We start from the raw sequence: 20,000 nt of genomic DNA on the forward strand, positions 1-20,000 counted from the left end.
AACCTCTTTGCCGAAAATAGCCAATCTACCTCTTGAATCCTAGGGACATTAGGGTTCAACTGGTTAGTATTCTATCACAGAAAGATTTGGCGACCCCATGTAGTAAATGTAGCTGATATTTTCACTAGTTTCATGGTGATGAACCTTTATTATGTTATGTTATGCACTTTATGTTCTTCTCTCTCTACCTTTTAACTGCAATATGAGCCTGCACAACCAAGTTTTTCACCCACCTTACTTGTAATGTGATTGTGATGTGACAATAAAGATTCTGATTCTGATTCTGGTTTGGCACCATGAGTGGAACAAAGTGTGACATACAGTACTGCATTGAGAAGAATGACAGCATGTGATACACCTCTTAGTAGGAGTTCTAACACACTACAATACAAAATACCCTCACAATTCTACAGGGCCTCTCTCACCCTGCTGACAACCTTTCTAATAGCCTCCCTTTGCAACAAAAGACATTAAGAAGCATTAAGAAGAGAACATCCAGGTTCCAGAATAGCTCATATCCTGAAGCTCCTTAACAGTCCAAACCTACCATAGCACTCAGGCCCACATTAGGCAGGTTGAATCATTGTTCAATAGGGCAGATTTGAAACACCTGAAAGCACTATACTGGATATCCACAGAGTCATTTGATGTTGCTGATAATTTCCGTGCAGGTGCTAGTGTAACCCGGTCTCACCCCAACACGGTGAAATAACACGGATTGGCAATTCCATACTGTACATACACTACTAGAAAAACGCCAAATCCGTACATTTTACACTGAAATACTCTCCTCCATTAATCGCGACAGAGGGGCGCCGTCTCAAGCAAACTTGAGCAACGTTCGCCATGGTAACTCGCCTGCTTTAGCACGCTTGGTTGTGAGCGAGCGAAATCGAGACAGTTGCCGTGGCGAACGTTGAGATGTTCGATTGAGCCGACTCAGCCCCGTCCGAGTTGCAACCCGAATATCGTATATCGCACAGAATGGTAAATAATGTTGTGGAGAGATAATGGAGTGAAAGCCACGCCTCCGTCGTGGTCAAAACAGTAGTAGTGTAATAAGTACAGATTTGGGGGTTTTCTAGTAGAGTATGTCGTCAAACCGTGTTTGGATGAGATCGGGCTCATCTGATATGTTTTAGATGTAGTTTCATTTTAGCATGGGTTGGATATTGAATATGTGTTTTATATACAGTAGGAGAGAGGGATGAGATGAGGGATGTAGGTTTTTACTAGGAAAAGAGAGGAACTAATAACTATGATCGCATTAAGCCGTCCTCTGTCCACAATCCATCACTATGTCACGCTGTGCAGACATTATTTCATGCACATTTCTCTCTCTCTCTGTGTGCGCGCACGCATGCGTGCGTGTGTGTGTGTGTGTGTGCGTGTGTACTTGTATTACTATACTTGTGATCGTAGTATGATTTGGAAAAATTGGACACTGTCATTTTCCTGGTCCTCACAAAATAAATGGTTGTTATTTATATATATATATATATATATACAGAGAGAGAGAGAGAGAGAGAGAGAGAGAGAGAGAAATCAAGCAAGATTCAGATTACAGTTAGGTTAGGTTTAGGAGTCGGGGTTAACTTGGAGTCATACCTAATTTATACTTAATTGTGTGCACATCTTGTGCAATGAAAATAGCCGACCTACAAGCTCACAACATGTTGTGCAACAACTTGTTGTGACTTGTGAGCGGCTATTTTTGGCTTTAGGATTAGAGTAAAAAATAAAAACAAGTTGTAAAAGTGCATGTGTGTGTGTGTGTGTGTGTGTGTGCACGTGCGTGCGTGTGTGTGTGCGTGTGCGTTTGTGTGTGTGTGCACGCGCGCGTTTGCGTGTGCAGACATGCGTGTGATTAAATAAAGCCCATACATGTAATATGACACTACAGCAGACCAGAGTGATGCATCATGACAACTATGCATGATCACAGTACTGCCTCGGTCATCAATCACATACTGTAGAGGGGTGTGTGTGTGTGTGTGTGTGTGTGTGTGTGTGTGTGTGTGTGTGTGTGTGTGTGTGTGTGTGTGTGTGTGTGTGTGTGTGCATGCATGTGCGTGTGTGTTTTGAGTATTCGTATACTTTCTGTATGGCCTCATTGCTGAGCGTCACACACTATAGAGCCTCTTAGGATGTCATGGTTGTGAATAATCTGGTCTCTCTGTTCAGTGTGTCTCTATAATAATATAATAATAATAATCCTGTCTCTCCGTTCAGCGTGTCTCTATAATAATATAATAATAATCCTGTCTCTCTGTTCAGTGTGTCTCTATAATAATATAATAATAATCCTGTCTCTCTGTTCAGCGTGTCTCTATAATAATATAATAATAATCCTGTCTCTCTGTTCAGTGTGTCTCTATAATAATATAATAATAATCCTGTCTCTCTGTTCAGCGTGTCTCTATAATAATATAATAATAATCCTGTCTCTCTGTTCAGTGTGTCTCTATAATAATATAATAATAATAATCCTGTCTCTCTGTTCAGTGTGTCTCTATAATAATATAATAATAATAATAATAATAATAATCCTGTCTCTCCGTTCAGTGTGTCTCTATAATAATATAATAATAATCCTGTCTCTCTGTTCAGCGTGTCTCTATAATAATATAATAATAATAATCCTGTCTCTCTGTTCAGTGTGTCTCTATAATAATATAATAATAATAATAATAATAATCCTGTCTCTCCGTTCAGCGTGTCTCTATAAGAATATAATAATAATAATCCTGTCTCTCCGTTCAGTGTGTCTCTATAGTGATGTGAACATGATATCCAGTGTGTAAGTGATGTGAAGTTAACATGATATCCAGTGTGTAAGTGATGTGAACATGATATCCAGTGTGTAAGTGATGTGAACATGATATCCAGTGTGTAAGTGATGTGAACATGATATCCAGTGTGTGTAAGTGATGTGAACATGATATCCAGTGTGTGTAAGTGATGTGAACATGATATCCAGTGTGTGTGAGTGATGTGAACATGATATCCACAGTGTGTGTGAGTGATGTGAACATGATATCCAGTGTGTGTGAGTGATGTGAACATGATATCCAGTGTGTGTGAGTGATGTGAACATGATATCCAGTGTGTGTAAGCGATGTGAACATGATATCCACAGTGTGTGTAAGTGATGTGAACATGATATCCACAGTGTGTGTAAGTGATGTGAACATGATATCCAGTGTGTGTAAGCGATGTGAACATGATATCCACAGTGTGTGTAAGTGATGTGAACATGATATCCACAGTGTGTGTAAGTGATGTGAACATGATATCCACAGTGTGTGTAAGTGATGTGAACATGATATCCACAGTGTGTGTAAGTGATGTGAACATGATATCCAGTGTGTAAGTGATGTGAACATGATATCCAGTGTGTAAGTGATGTGAACATGATATCCAGTGTGTAAGTGATGTGAACATGATATCCAGTGTGTAAGTGATGTGAACATGATATCCAGTGTGTAAGTGATGTGAACATGATATCCAGTGTGTAAGTGATGTGAACATGATATCCAGTGTGTAAGTGATGTGAACATGATATCCAGTGTGTAAGTGATGTGAACATGATATCCAGTGTGTAAGTGATGTGAACATGATATCCAGTGTGTAAGTGATGTGAACATGATATCCAGTGTGTAAGTGATGTGAACATGATATCCAGTGTGTGTGAGTGATGTGAACATGATATCCAGTGTGTAAGTGATGTGAACATGATATCCAGTGTGTGTAAGTGATGTGAACATGATATCCAGTGTGTAAGTGATGTGAACATGATATCCAGTGTGTAAGTGATGTGAACATGATATCCACAGTGTGTGTAAGTGATGTGAACATGATATCCACAGTGTGTGTAAGCGATGTGAACATGATATCCACAGTGTGTGTAAGTGATGTGAACATGATATCCAGTGTGTGTAAGCGATGTGAACATGATATCCACACCACAGTGTGTGTAAGTGAACATGATATCCAAAGTGCTCCTCAGTAGAGTAGATTCAAGCTCGAGATTCCTTAATGCAGGTAAACATTCAAAATGTTAATCAAAATGTATCCCAATGTTACGCTTGAACGGTGCACTCAGTAGAGCGCATGCCAGGAGGCATGCCCCGATAATAACTACTCAGTCAACGTTGTCAACGTTTATGAATGTAGATGATTGCTCTGCGATGATGAACAGAGTCCTTTGCAGAGGGCAGACAGGGTAGGGGTAAAAGGTTTTGAGGATGTTGTTCTTCTCCTTTTTGCACTAGGTATGTTGGTATGTGTGGTAGTTCTTTTAAATTATTATTATTTAGGGACATCCACAATCATATTATACAACCATTTCTCAAATAGTATTATACTTTGTCCAGAGGGTGTGTGGTATTTAAATGTTGTACGAGTCAATTGTATTGTATTGTATTGTATTGGTATGCTGCAATGCGTGTCCTTGGGGTCCAAGACAAATTTCTCCTTCGGGAGACAAAATAAAGAAACCTTGAACCTTGAAAATTACATGGATGTCATTGGCTAAATTGAATTAATATTCCATAATTGCAGTCCTTGGCCTGCTGTCAGCGTGCACCAAGAATAGGACGTGTGACGTGCATGCATAGTAGTATGTGAGACTAGTCAGGGACATAAACACGCAGACAGGCATTAAAATATATTTTACGCCTATTTTTTGGGTGCCAAGCTAAACTGCAAGGGCATCATTTGAAAAAGGAATGGCTTTATTATCATCATCATTTTTCGACCGCGGTCGAGATCGTGGATTTAACAATATCACGCCAGACTTCCCGGTCCTTCATTGCCATCCCCAGTTCCTGCTTACTGATGCCTGTGTCCCTAGCGATGACATCAGGGAACGACAGTTTTCTACCTCTTGTCTGCTTTGAGGCAGGACTCCAGAGAAGAAGGGATAAGATATAACCTCATTGTCAGCTCTGTAGCAGTGGCCTGCAAACTGTGTTCTTCTGGATCGGACTAGTGAAGAAACACGGGGAAGGTTGCCGTATATTAGATTAGTCGATGGGTGGCTCTTCCAAGACAGATTTTGCACTCTCATTAGAAGGCGGGTGTAAGTGCCATCCAACCGTTTCCCTTTATTATATCGTTGCTGTCGGATGCAGAAACCATGTCCAAAACTTTCTTATTATTATTATAACTTTAAAAACATTTTTAAAATAGTGAAAATATCCCAGCCAATATAATAGCTCACAACAAGTCCTGATGCAATGCCTTGTAAGCTTGTGGATCTGCTAGTTGCACTATACTTTTGTGCAACACGCTTTCACGATGAAGTAAGTAGTAGATAGTAGGTCAAACAAATGTACCACACACACACACACACACACACACACACACACACATACACACATCTCTGGGCAGAGATAAAATATTTCTCTACCATGTAAATATATCTCACTGATTACCATATGTATATGGCATGCACCCAAACGACCATGACAAGAAAACCCCATGAGGGAACCATGGCCTTCAGAAGGCCATTAATGCATACATGGCCGGGGTTAATTGCAGCTAATTATTATTATTATATCTTTTTTTACATGAGGACGGGGGTGGGGCAGTCTGTTCGGCAGGCAGGCATGCAGCCTGGCTGCTACAGCCAAGCACACAGCGAGCAGTGTTGCCAGATCTTGTGAGAGAAATAGGCAGCCAGGTCTATGAAAATATATGGGGTCTATGGGGCGGCGGTGGCTCAGGGATAGAGTGGTTCGAACCCGGGAGTCCTTGAGCAAGACACTGAACCCCTAATTGCTCCTAATGTGCTGGTTGGTACCTTGCATGGTTTCCGCCGCCATCGGTGTATGAATGTGTGTGTGAATGGGTGAATGTAATGCACAATCTATGTAAAGCGCCTTGGATAAAGGCGCTATATAAATGCACCTTTTACAGTTTAAAACAAGCTCAAAAGAAGCCACTAGGGCTATGGCTATTTGAAAATAGTCATACAACAGGTAGTTCCGACGAAGCAATCTGATTGGCTGAAATAGCTACTGTATCTACCCGTGCTTCAAATGAGCATGACAGCACAACAACTCAAAATCAGCTGTGCTGATCAGACAGGGTCTCGTTATTTTCTTTGCGAACTTGGCTCCGCCTCGTTCCTGCGCATCACTGGCATGCCAATAATGGCTTGTGTAATATTGCTTCAATCTACAAGCTCACAACACGCCCGTGACTCAAAATATCTTCAGATGTTAGTCTGCGGACAAATACATATTAATCTGGGGGTCCTTATTAGCATGAAAACCTTTAAGAACCACATGGTTAAACTAAATCAGGAAGCAAGTATAAGCAACTACACTTGGACACAATCCCCCCAAAAACCCAACCCGCAACTACCAATATTTACAAGCGTCTTTAAAAAAATAACAAGCCCATAGTCGCTTAAAATAAGCAGACCTGGCAACACTGACAGGCAGACAGCCGTTTCATTACTATTCCCCCCAACGCTCCCCTCTCACGTCGTGTCAGTCAAAGCGGTCTGTTGCCCGGGCAACGCAGGATGCACTGTGATAGGCACCGTGCAGGAGGAGAGTCTCTGGACAGACAGAGTAGCAGGGTTGATTAAAGTCAATGGCTTTCAAGCGCTTTAGAGTGGACCTGGGTTATTCTCAGCCCAGTCCAATTTCAAGGACCCCTATATTGATACGCGTCGAGGCCAGAGAGACCCCAATTTGATAGGATTTGTAATCTCTGGAGCCCCCAATAACATCCTCAGCGTTGATTTAACTCTGACAGTGTACAAAATAATGGCTCCCATTGTGTGTAGTCCTGTAATTGTCCTCCTGCAGACCTGTAATGGGCCATTTGGTATCTATAACTATCGATCATTTAGCCATTTGTACACTCTCAGAGTTACAGTATGGGCGTCATTGAAATTAAAGTTTTGAGAACCACTCTGCTAAATGGAACGGAGCCTTTTATCAGTACCATTGGTAATAATATAGTACATGAGAAGGAAATAAGGAAGAAGAGGTCCAATTTCTTTCCAATATGGCTGCTGTGCATAGAGTCTCGGGCAGGGGGAGATACTGCACATTGAGCTTCACACATTACTACTTGTCAACAGTGTTGGAAAAAAGTACTCGGTACTAGTACTAGTTTTTACCTAAGTAAAAGTATCAAAACCGCAATATAGAACTACTCCGTTACAAGTAATAGTCCAGAATTCAAAGGTATGGACATGGGGCGCCCGTTGGCCTAGTGGTCCAGGCGCATGCCACATATACAGTAGGCTCTGGCCTACTGCGCATCGTGTGTTTGAGTCCCGTTCATGATGACCTTTGCTGCGTGTCTCTCCCCTTCTCTATCTCTCCCTCTTTCCTGTCTATCTTCACTTTATACTATCAATAAAGCCACAAAAGCCGAAAACCCATAATGCAGAAAGTGCCATTTCAAGGTTTCAAATGTATAAACATCTTTTGGCCATAGTGGTTAATGTATGTTGTGTCATAATAATCAAAATCTGCAAAATAACTACCGTAGTAACTAAAGTTTTCAAATAAATGTAGTGGAGTAAAAGTACAATATTATTTGCCTATGAGATGTAGTGGAGTAGAAGTAAAAGTATTGGCAATTGGAAACACTCAAGTAAAGTACAAATACTGGTACTTGAGTAAATGTACTTAGTTACTTTCCACCACTACTTGTCAGCCAGTAGGCGTCCAAGGGAGACCACCTCCTCCAACCACTGACTGACTGCAGGTGTTCCATGTTATTCATTATTCATTTATTATCATACTAGTCTATATATAGACTAGTATGTTCATAAATGAATAATGAATAACATGGTAGAGTATGATAATAAATGAACAATGAATAACATGGTATACCATGTTATTCATTGTTCATTTATTATCATGTTATATTCATTGTTCATTTATGAACATACTCTACCGTATGAGATTGGTTAAAATTACATTTTATTGATTGAAATAAGTTCCAGACTGCAGCATTAATGCACATTATCCATTTTAACGGACCAAGTAATACATTTCTGTGACACCCAGTGTGTGTATGTGACTGTGTGTGTGTGTGTGTGTGTGACTGTGTGTGTGTGTGTGTGTGTGTGTGTGTGTGTGTGTGTGTGTGTGTGTGTGTGTGTGTGTGTGTGTGTGTGTGCGTGCGCGCGTGTGCGTGTGTAGCAGTAATAATAACCCCATTTAAAACTTTCTTGAGATAAGCAGAGATAATTCTATCTTTAAATCCTCCGGTTTATTATTGTATTTTTCACTCGATAAATACAACATTTTCAAACTATACAGTCATATTAAAGAAACAATTTCCATTGCTCAATAACTCAAACCTGCTAATTAAATCCAATACAAATATCGTCTCATCTTTTAATGTACTTCTTATCTCATTTTGGGAACACAAGTTTTCCAACTAAGCCAATCGATGGTACATTTTATAACAGAGATGAAGTGTATGTGTTATTGGAACTAGAGCCCCGACTGAATTTTGGGTCAGATTTTGGATCTTGGACAGTCTTGTCCACTGACCCATCCTCCGTGAACTCCACTGGCTCACAGTCAAGTCCAGAATTGATTTCAAAGTACTCACCATCACCTACAGTACAAAACCCTCAACAACCAGGTCCCCCCTCTCTGAACTCATCAACCGCCATGTCCCCTCTCACTCCCTCAGGTCAAGCACTGCCAACCAACTGGAACCCCACAAATCCAAGAAACGAACTTGGGGAGACAGGGCCTTCAAGTGGCCGCCCCTTCTCTTTGGAACTCACAACTCTGCCCCCACCTTCGAAATGTTCAAAAGCACACTCAAAACCCACCTTTTCAAACTGGCTTTCCCTACATAACTTCACAGACACTCAAGTGTTAAGAGGTTTGGTGTAGGAGCAAATCAAGTTCTAAGTATTGCAGGTTTAAGTGGTTAAATGTCTGAAATGAACAAAAAATACGAATTTACACTACACTGATGCAATGAAGCTATCTATGTTTAACCTGCAACACAAATGGATGGTTCTTAATCTTAAACGGTCCTTGGCCTGAGAAACATTCAAGAGCCCTGCATTATGGGGCCATTGACTCCTAGTTTGGTGCAATCTACACTATCAAATTCTCCCTGTTCATTTAACTCTGAGAGTGTACGGATGGGTTCCACTCGTACACTCTCAGAGTTACAGATCCTGTCAGTTCCCAGTGCTGTCACTATCGATCATTTAGCTGGAGACCCCCTCAAGGACATGTGTGTGTGTGTGTGTGTGTGTGTGTATGTATGGTCACGTACCAAGGCCTTTGGGGGTGATGGGTTCCATTCGTACACTCTGACTACACTCTGGGCTACACTGGGCGCGGAATTGGCTGCGGGAGTCTGCAACGGTACGCTGCCACTCAATGGAACCATGAGGTTACACCGAGTGCGAGTGCGGTGTGCAGGTTGTGCGTACACTCTACACATTTTGTTTTATGCAAGTGCACTATTTTTCCGTTTTTACGCTGGGGTTACGCAGCCCTTCGCCTCGCCTTCAGAGGAGAAAACAGTAAATACGGAACTCCCTGCTGGAAGGACAAATAGTCGATGGAGCCACCGAGCTGCTTCCGTTCCGCTCCCCCTGCGGTACGGTTCCGTTCCGTCCCCAGTTTATTCCCCCGTCAGAGTGCATTGACAAATGCATGCTATTATGTGTGTGCGTACGGTCACGTATTGTGTGTGTGTGTGTGTGTGTGTGTGTGTGTGTGTGCGTGCGTGCGGTCACGTACCCAGGCCTTTGGGGGTGATGCCGCTCCCCTCCAGGGGGTTGTGGGCCCAGTAGTAGTACTTGAGCGTGTGCATGAGCTGCAGCACGGTGCCCACGCGCCGGATGGTGGTGTAGATGGTCGCCGTGCCGATGAACTCTGACGACAGGTAGGTGTAGAGAGACAGCTGGACCTGGAGGAACACACACACACACACACACACACACACACACACATACATACACACACACACACACACACACACACACACACACACACAGTGTTAGGCAGTGTTCATTTCCTCGACTAAAAACATGGACGAAAGATGTTCACTGATGAAAATTAAACAAAAACTAGAGCTATGACAAATAAATACTACTGTATGTATATGTAATCGTTTCTTCGTCTTGCTCTCACCCTATATACCTCTATCCTCTCTCATCTCACAGAATACTACAAAATGATGGAGTATGCACAAAATAAATATCCCATACCCTATGCATACTCCCAAACTATGAATACATCCTCTCTGTCGGGTGGAATGTCCAAAACGGTACATTTTCAGAATTCTAATTAAAAACCAGCAGATCTACAAGCTCAAAACGTGGCGCAAAGAGAGGTTGTATAGGTCTACTAATTTGTGTGATGCTGTAGTATGATAAAATAGGGCATTCATTTGCGGAAAAAAAACAAACAAAAAAAGTTGAAATATGGACATAAGAGATTTATTATAGTGTAGAGTTATACTGTAGCTGTGTGTAAAAGACAGCAAGTCTACAAGATCACGACACTTTGCACTGCAAACTGCTATTATATTGTAAATATTATATGGTGCACAACATCACTGGCACACAATCTGGTTCCACCTCGGATCAATGGAACTTAGCGTATTATACTTTAAGTTGTTATTTTATTGGTACCACTTTATATAATTAATGTTGTATTATCATTAAAGACCCTGTAAATAGTAGGTACCATGTATAAAGAAGGGCATTTCCTCTCAAAGTGTTTTGTCAAATATCTGGGGCCCAGCCTGCAGATGCCCACAGGTTGAGAGGGAGACGGACCATATAACGACATGGTGCTAGAGACACCCGACTGTGGCAGAACAACAACAGATCTCATGTTTTTGGGGGGGGGGGCAAAAGACTGTCTGTTTCATTGACGATAGCCGCAGCCCCCCACCCCCCCCCCCCCTCCCTCAGGAAGGAGCTGATGTTCTGCCAGCTGCATGTGTTTTTCTCCCCCCCCCCCCCCATTGTAACAGCGCCTGGAGCAGCCCAGTCTCATCTGAGCAGCTCCGCTCCCAGAGCTGACATTTAGAAAGGCTGGCTCCCTCTCTCTGCTCACTCTCAGTCGAGCTTCATCTGGCTATAGTATCACTGCTGTTCCCTCTCTCTGCTCACTCTCAGTCGAGCTTCATCTGGCTATAGTATCACTGCTGTTCCCTCTCTCTGCTCACTCTCAGTCGAGCTTCATCTGGCTATAGTATCACTGCTGTTCCCTCTCTCTGCTCGCTCTCAGTCGAGCTTCATCTGGCTATAGTATCACTGCTGTTCCCTCTCTCTGCTCACTCTCAGTCGAGCTTCATCTGGCTATAGTATCACTGCTGTTCCCTCTCTCTGCTCGCTCTCAGTCCAGCTTCATCTGGCTATAGTATCACTGCTGTTCCCTCTCTCTGCTCGCTCTCAGTCCAGCTTCATCTGGCTATAGTATCACTGCTGTTCCCTTGACGAATTTACAATTTAATTTTTTATAAAAATATCATATAAAAGCATATAAGTATGCGGACGTCTCTGGCGTTTATAACAAACCAAACCGTTTGAAAATTGGTTGAAAATTGAGCAAGTTATGGTTATTTAAAAGTACATGCCCCATAGACACAATGTTATGCTGCCCCTCAGTAAGATGGCCGCCACGTAGCAACATCGCTCTCCATTGGCCAGAGCTTGAGTGAGACATCAAGCTTTCTATATATATCTATGCTCGCAAACCCCACTGAGCTCATGACACAGGCATTGGCTCCGCCCACTGAGCTCATGACACAGGCCTTGGCTCCGCCCACTGAGCTCATGACACAGGCCTTGGCTCCGCCCACTGAGCTCATGACACAGGCCTTGGCTCCGCCCACTGAGCTCATGACACAGGCCTTGGCTCCGCCCACTGAGCTCATGACACAGGCCTTGGCTCCGCCCACTGAGCTCATGACACAGGCCTTGGCTCCGCCCACTGAGCTCATGACACAGGCCTTGGCTCCGCCCACTGAGCTCATGACACAGGCCTTGGCTCCGCCCACTGAGCTCATGACACAGGCCTTGGCTCCGCCCACTGAGCTCATGACACAGGCCTTGGCTCCGCCCACTGAGCTCATGACACAGGCCTTGGCTCCGCCCACTGAGCTCATGACACAGGCCATGGCTCCGCCCACTGAGCTCATGACACAGGCCTTGGCTCCGAGCGCGCGCCTCAGACGAGGTGGCTGGATTTCAGCAGATGGAATTAGTGGGGTGGCCGCGGTGCCGTCTGGCCACCGTGCGTCACAATGGGTCCTCCTCGCTGAGGGCAGTGGAGTGCTAGGTCTGGGCAATATGTTCCATGTTATTATCCATATTGTGATATGAGATCTGGTATTGGAATAACGATAATATTTCACAGATAGAGGTGTCTTCATCCAGAGTGACAGTATACTGTATAAGCCAAATAGTGCTATATAACTATATACAAATATAACTATATAACAATAACAAATAGTGCTAAATGGTGAAATAAGCCCAACGTCTCAGCTCACTGACAGTGATATTTACTGCTGTACATACACTTGAGTACTATTTTCGAGAAACTCTTTCCTCTCCTTGAATCGTGCAAGACAGAGAGGGACACTATACAGCTATAAAATAACAGCCATTTAGCCAAAGCTCATAAAATAACTACATTGATGATACATTATGCACCACCCATACCCATAGCCTACACTACAGTATACGTAGGTGCTAAGCAGCACCGGCTACTACATCATATCAATATAGACAGGCAGAAATCTCTTATCTCCATAAATTAACTTTTTGTGTTTTTTATCCTGAAAAACTGTTTTGTTTCCACCCGACAGAGATATATCAGAGTGCCTCAACAAACAAAAGAAAACAAACACGTAGACAATTCCACACAATAACTGAGAAAACATCAAACCTAACCAAAAATCTATGAATAATAAAAAATAATTCCCCATAAAGATTTAATTAAAGATTAAGTCGTAGCTACGGTAGAGATTTGATTTGATTTTTACTGGAACGGTTGTTTTGAAAAGTTCGTTTTTCTCCTGTTTTGAACTCAGTGCGACCCAGAGACTATAATAATTGCTGCATCCAATCACAGCACATGTTCTATAACTGCTGCTGCCCGGCAGCCAATCACAGGTTCAGAGGTGAAGAAGCACGGAGAGGCAGGAGAAGCTGAAAGTAATGGAGGTAAGAGCTGAGCCTGTCAGCTCTTACCTCCATTACTTTCAGCTTCTCCTTTGGGGACGGCCGAGAGAGAGAGAAAGAGGGGGGGGAGAGAAATGGTCAAGGATCATGTTCACAAAGAAGAGATCGAAAGAGAGAGAGAAAGAGAGAGACTGGAGAGAAATGGTATGGTAAGTATGCTATAGCATCATGTTCACAGATAGATAGCAAGGGAAAGAGAGACTGAAATATAGTCAAACATTCTAGCATCAAGTTTACAGAGAGATAGAAAGAATGTGGAAGGAGAGAAAGAATGAGACAGAGACACACACACACACACACACACACACACACACACACACGCTTATTTTTTTAAATCAGAATGTCACTTTTTATTCTGGTTTCCTGCCCTATAGGCTCCCTCCGTTCTGTTCCTTCCCTGCTAGCCATGTACTGTGAATGTTCTGTAAAGGTCACTGACTCTGGGAGGTCATATCCCTGCGGTTTTCATCTTCCTGTTTGTTTCAGCTTATCCCTCCAGGTCAGACTGTTGGAGTTGTCCTATCATATCAAGCAAAGAAAACATCCTTTACTCTCTCTCTCTCTATCTATCTGATGCATTCCCAACATCTCTCCTTTAGTCATTAACTTTGATAGGTTTCCCTATTGTTGAAGAATGTTTATTACCTATTATGAACAGAATAGAGACGCCAGGGTTCAAGTGGTTAAAGACCTTATTTTGTCTAAAAGTACTACCGTAGTGTTACTTTTTCTAATTAAAAAAAACAATAAAAGCTGCAGATCATACAAGCCCCTAAGGCGATGCTATGCGCCGCGTTTCCAGCTTGTGGATCTGCTACTTTTGTGTGACGCTGTAGTATGTTCAAGTTAGTTTTTAAACACAAAAAGTTTGAATATGGATTGTGCCCAAATACTATTTCTATAGCCTACCTTGACTCACCCTTAATCTCTCTCTCACACACACACACACACACACACACACACACACACACACACACACACACACACACACACACACACACACACACACACACACACACACACACACACACACACACACACACACACACACACACACACACACACACACACACACACACACACACACACTCCTCCCAAATAAGCATTTCTTTGGTGTTAAGCCTCCATTTATTTAGATGAAAGACTTTGGTCACACCAGTTATTAAAGTTGTGTTGAAAAACATTGCTGTTGAACACCGAGGCTGTTGTGGTGTGTTGTGAAGCGGACACATCAGAGAATTTACCTCCTTCAACGGAAAGTACATTATTCTTTTGTCACGCACCTCCATATTCCTCCATTTTTGTTCCTCCAAAATCTGTTATTGAGAGTTCTCTGAGTCTGAGATTTCCTTCTATCTGTTGGTTTCACAGCCTCATTGTAAAAATGCATGCATGCATTGTTAAAAAGCAGGGTTGCGTTTGCTGGGGAGGATGGGGGAGGAAAATGCATGCCTCTGCTTCTGATATCAGTTGTCGGGCAGAAGTCTCTTACTCTATCTCCATATTTCAATCACACTACATTGTCACACAAAAGTAGCAGCAGTAGCAGATCTACAAGCTCGAAACGTGGCGACAAGTGATGCATTTTGAGGTTGTAGATCTGCTATTTTTGCTATTTTCAAATTTGAATCATGAAAAGTAACAGTTTTGGACATACAACTCCCTCCTTACTGGCCTACCAGCATGCATGCGCACTTAAGCATTTCCAAATGATCCAAAATGCCGCAGCTCGCTTGGTATTCAACCAGCCAAAATTCTCACATGTCTTCCCACCTTCTTCGCTCCCACAATTGGCTCACGGTCCGCACAGAGTACTGTGCTGACCTTCAAAGCAACCAAAGGTATGGCACCCCCATATCTCGCAAGTCTGATTGGACCCTACAAACCCTCCCACGCGCTCAGATCAGCCAACGCAGGGAAGCTGGAAGTACCCTCACTAAACACGCTCCACACGCCCCAAACTCTTCTCTCTTCTGGCTCTAAAACTGTACTTCCCATTGCAATAAGAACTGCAGACTCACTCCCAATCTTCCGCCGTCATCTGAAAACTCACCTCTTCAAACTCCATCTTAGCACGTAGCACTTGCCCTAGCCTCAGCGACCTTACAGGCAAAGGCTAAACTTAGTAAATTACTGTAGATAGCATTTCAAGTAGACATAGCACTCTATAGTGTATACGTATAGTTTCATAGATATTCCACTGTCATCCATGATGACTATTGTGATGTATTTGATGTATTACCATGTTTTTGTTCTTGCTTACTGTTAATTGCTCTGGTTTAAGCATCTGCCAAATGTCTAAATTGTAAATTGTACATGTATGAGGTTTCCACCCGATGCTTCTGCATGGTTAGGCTGACTTAAATAAATACATGCATTTCCTTTTGGGGAATGTGGGTATTTATTTTTTATTTTATTCTTTCTCATTTATTTAAATTTTTACCTTGTTACTGTTGGGAATGTTTAAGATCCTTTTATTCCACTTTAGCTCATTGGAGTTATTTTTGTTTGTTTGTTGTGTATGCATGTCCTTGTGTGTTACTGTGTCTATCTATTTCAAGCTGATAATTGCCCCTGGAGGGATTAATAAAGTTGTTTGAAGTTAACAAATGAATCAAGGACTGGTGCTGATCTTGTTCCACACCCTGCAGAAGACTCACGATTACTGAGCCATCAACATCAACTTAGTATTATACTTAGGTAAAATTGGCTAAACATTAAGTAAAAAAAGAACAACATTCAGAGAAGGAAAAAAAAGATGAACATCTTGTAAAGATCTATGAATAATTGCCCATTCAGCAAAAATGGATGAATGTTCCATTAGTCGAACATGGACTAACACAGGCCAAAATAGCTGATCTACAAGTACACACACAATACGATCAGCTATTTTCACTATTTGATGTACAACAAAATATATACTGTCGGGTTTAAGTGCTAAAGTACACTTGTATATAGTCTGGGCCGGGTGGAAACCCAAACTGTTACTTCAGGAATCATATTGCTCAAACTGCTCAACCGCAAGCGCAAAACACGTCGCTTCGCTTATTGTTTCTAAAGTTGTTGCTGATTTGGACTATCTACCTAATGTTGTTTAAACCAGTGGCTCCGAAACAATTTCATGTCAAGGACCCCCGCATTAATATGTAGACTATTTGTCTGTGGACCCCCCATCTTAAAATATGTAGTGCCAGGGACCCCCGTCCAAGATTTGAGTTGTTAAAATGTTTCAAAAGAGCATTTCTATAAAGGGAAAATATTAGATCTACAAGCAGCACGTCGCAATGCGAACTCAAATAGCATGTATATAGTTTCATGTGCTCATGTGGCCTTGTTGTTCTTTTGGGCTTGTTTTAATAGATGTGGTTGCTTTATTCCTCTCGCAAAATCTGGCAACACTGCATATCGTCTTTGTTGGGGGAAAACCTCATATGTCCAAAACTGTTACTTTTCATGATTTCAATTAAAAAGCAGATCGGCAAGCTCACAATGCACCACAAGCTTACGGATGTGCTACTTTTGATGTGTTTGTGTGGCGCTGTTGTATGATCTAGTAGGACTTTATTTTACGACGACAACAAGTTATGGGAGGTTTCTGCCCGACAGAGATTTCTAAACCTAGAAAGCTCATCATTAAAATCAAAGTTGTCAAACCTCCAGTAGAATTTGGTTATAAGCCTTCGGGCCAATTCGGTACCAGGCTTCTTTGTAACACTCTCCTTTGTTCTGCATCCCAAACCCTGGAACTGATTTCATTCCAAACCATCCATGTTAAACACCCATTATCCAGATCACCCTCCTGCTCTACTTTCAGGCCTGATCGTAGCTATACCAACTCCTCCTTTATGTGCCTTATTATCTCCCTCATAACGAGCCCTGTTCTTCTGATTAATGGGCATGTTTAAGTGATTTGATAATCCAGGGCTTATTATTGTATTGTAACGAGTGAGCATTTCAGGTGTAGCAGTAGCCCTGCCAGAAGGAGATTGCATGACCGTATCAATTCCATGGGGAAGAATCCAACATTATGTGATTTTGTTATTGCTATTTTTGTTTTTTTTCATGTCATTTGAAAGCAGAAACTCATAACAAAAGAGATATTGAGAGAGAATGAGATATTGGTTAATTAGACTGAGTGAATAGTTTTGGAACTATATTTATTATAGAACTGAGGTGAAATAAAAAACCTTAACCAGAGAAATCACCACTTGAATGGCTCACATTCAGAGATAGTACTATTATACAGTATGTGCTCTCTAGCTATCATGCATAGCAGGATCTTGTGAAGCGTATTGCAAAAACTGGTATTGGCAAAATTAATATCTAAATACTGAATCAAGCAACTTAAAAACTGTCTAGGTTCACAGAAGCCAGAGTAGATCACCCTAAATCACCCTAAAAATGTTTGAAAGTGAAATATCTCTTTAACTAGTGGCAACTGGCAACACAACCATTTTAGTGCCTATAACCCCATCCATCATAAGTGTGACCTTTTTACTTCCACAGAATCACACATACTTAATCATGTTTTCAGTATCGAGTCCCATGGTTCTCCATTTACAGTAGCATGTTGCAGAAACATCTCTGCCTCTGCGCTGCCTCAGAATCCTGCCAAACCCATCACGAGAGTGACCTTCTACTTCCTTAGTTTTACACATTGTGTTTGTTTCCAATATCCAGTCCCATGGTTTTCCATTTAGAATGTTGCAATCTGGGCTGCCTTTCGAACATATTCTCGTGTTGTTTCCATGTGGAGAGATACTCATTGCAGGATAATGGCAGCGTGTTCCTCCCTTGTTGTTTGTTCACCACAGCATTGATGTTTACTCGGCTCACTCTGATCTCGCACTTGTAAGTAACTCGGGATATAAGAGCATCTGCTAAAATGCCTAAAATTGTACATTGCATAAAAATGCAAAAAAATACACACACACACACACACACACACACACACACACACACACACACACACACACACACACACACACACACACACACCACCAGACTCGGATCCGTGGAGGTGGACAGCTACTGTCTGTACCACTGCGCCACCCGAGCGCTTCCACCTGCACATTCTTTGAGGTCCCACTTCACTCCATTATTAGATATATCTGAAGCATCTTAATCCAATGCATTCGTCACGACTGCTAACAACTGATAACGACAGCAGGCAATACAATTGGGGTCCAACTGTTTAATATCGACGAGGACTCAAGAAAAAGCATTCAGCGCGGTATGAGGCTCGGCACCTCACCTCACCTCGCTAGCTAGCAGGAGAGACAAAGATAAGCAGAAAATCTGTTTAATTCGTGAGCCCATTGAAACAGCGGATAATAGGGCTGCCGTCGCCAGACATCTCTGACTGTGAATGCACAACACGGGATAAGAATGTGTGTACGCCAACACCAGACTGTCAAAGTGACACGTACGGATGCTAAACCCCTACCTATAGGTCTCTAATAAGTCTCACCAAATCTCTCTGGTTATAAGAACATCCTAAATGCTAAATGTGTCACCATGTAAAAGTCTTTTAATTGCACTGTGTCTTCCGTTCAGCATCCTGTTTCATGTCATTAGCATTCCGTTACATCCCTCCATCCGCTAGTTGTTATTTATAGCTTAGCACACATGCAAAAGAGAATATGCACGCACGCGCACACACACACACACACACACACACACACGCACACACACACGCACGCACGCACACGCGCACTGCAGAGACTCACACAGCTTGAGAACACGCACACAGGCTCTCAGATCACGACGGACAAAGAGAGACACCCGGTGGAAAAACACGCGTGCAGAGTGACACACATGCACACATACAGTACACCCACACACAGTAGTAAATGTGTCATTATAATGTACAGTATACTGTATGGAACATGCCATTCTTATTGTTACAAATATACCCCCACCCCACAGGCAGTTTGTATCCAGATTGTAAATAAACACAAAAAACAATAAACCTTGACACAATCACACTGACAATATAACACAGACACCCTTGACACAAAGATATACACACACACACACACCCTTGACACCCACATAAAAAAAAACACAGACACCGGTGACGCACGTGTGCACGCACAAACACCCTTGACACCCATACCAAAAATAATACAGTCACCCTTGATATACAGTACACACACACACACACACACACACACACACACACACACACGGTACACACACAGACCTTGGCAGGGGTGTGTATCCAGATGGCAGCGTTGAAGAGCACGTGGTCACAGAGCTGTTTGAGCAGCGGCGCACCGTGTGGCAGACCGTCAAGGTACTTGGCAAAGGACAGGAACTGTTCCAGGACCGCTCTGGTGATGTGGACCCGTGAAGACTGCACACACGCACGCACGCACACGCACACACACACACACACACACACACACACGCCACAACACAACACAACACTGTATAATGCACCGGTTCTCAAACCTTTTCAAGTCATGAACCACCCAAATCCATTTGTACTTTGTGCCGAGAGTATAAAACAACCGTATAAAACAAAAACTTTAGCTTTAGCATCATTTTGCAACATAGCTAGTATCTATTTAAACAACGTTGCTGTCGGGCAGAAACCTCTTATCTCCGTATTCATACGTTATTGCGTTTTTTCATAAATTGACGCCTTATTTGATCGTACTACACCATAAGAAGCAGATCTGCTACTTTTGATACGTAACAGTTTTGGACATATGAGGTTTCCACCCGACATACTGTAGACGAGAACATATTATACTCAGCATCTGTGATCAAGTAAACAATA

General features: G+C 42.4%; 1 protein-coding gene across 4 annotated transcripts in view; it reads right to left on the reverse strand.

The window, feature by feature from the left end:
* LOC308327093 (neurobeachin-like) overlaps positions 1 to 20,000 on the reverse strand; it is a gene marked incomplete at its 5' end in the record, with an annotated part of 182,914 nt that overhangs the window by 69,494 nt on the left and 93,420 nt on the right. For all 4 annotated transcript variants that reach the window (XM_080780237.1, XM_080780238.1, XM_080780235.1 and 1 more), the window contains 2 exons: positions 9,756 to 9,924; positions 19,419 to 19,571. In XM_080780237.1, coding sequence (XP_080636363.1) covers positions 9,756 to 9,924; positions 19,419 to 19,571 — 322 coding nt within the window. The remainder of the gene's footprint in view (positions 1 to 9,755; positions 9,925 to 19,418; positions 19,572 to 20,000) is intronic.

The sequence above is a fragment of the Protomyctophum bolini genome (genome assembly GCF_963924005.1).
Source record: "Protomyctophum bolini genome assembly, chromosome: 13".
Taxonomy (NCBI): Eukaryota; Metazoa; Chordata; class Actinopteri; order Myctophiformes; family Myctophidae; genus Protomyctophum; species Protomyctophum bolini.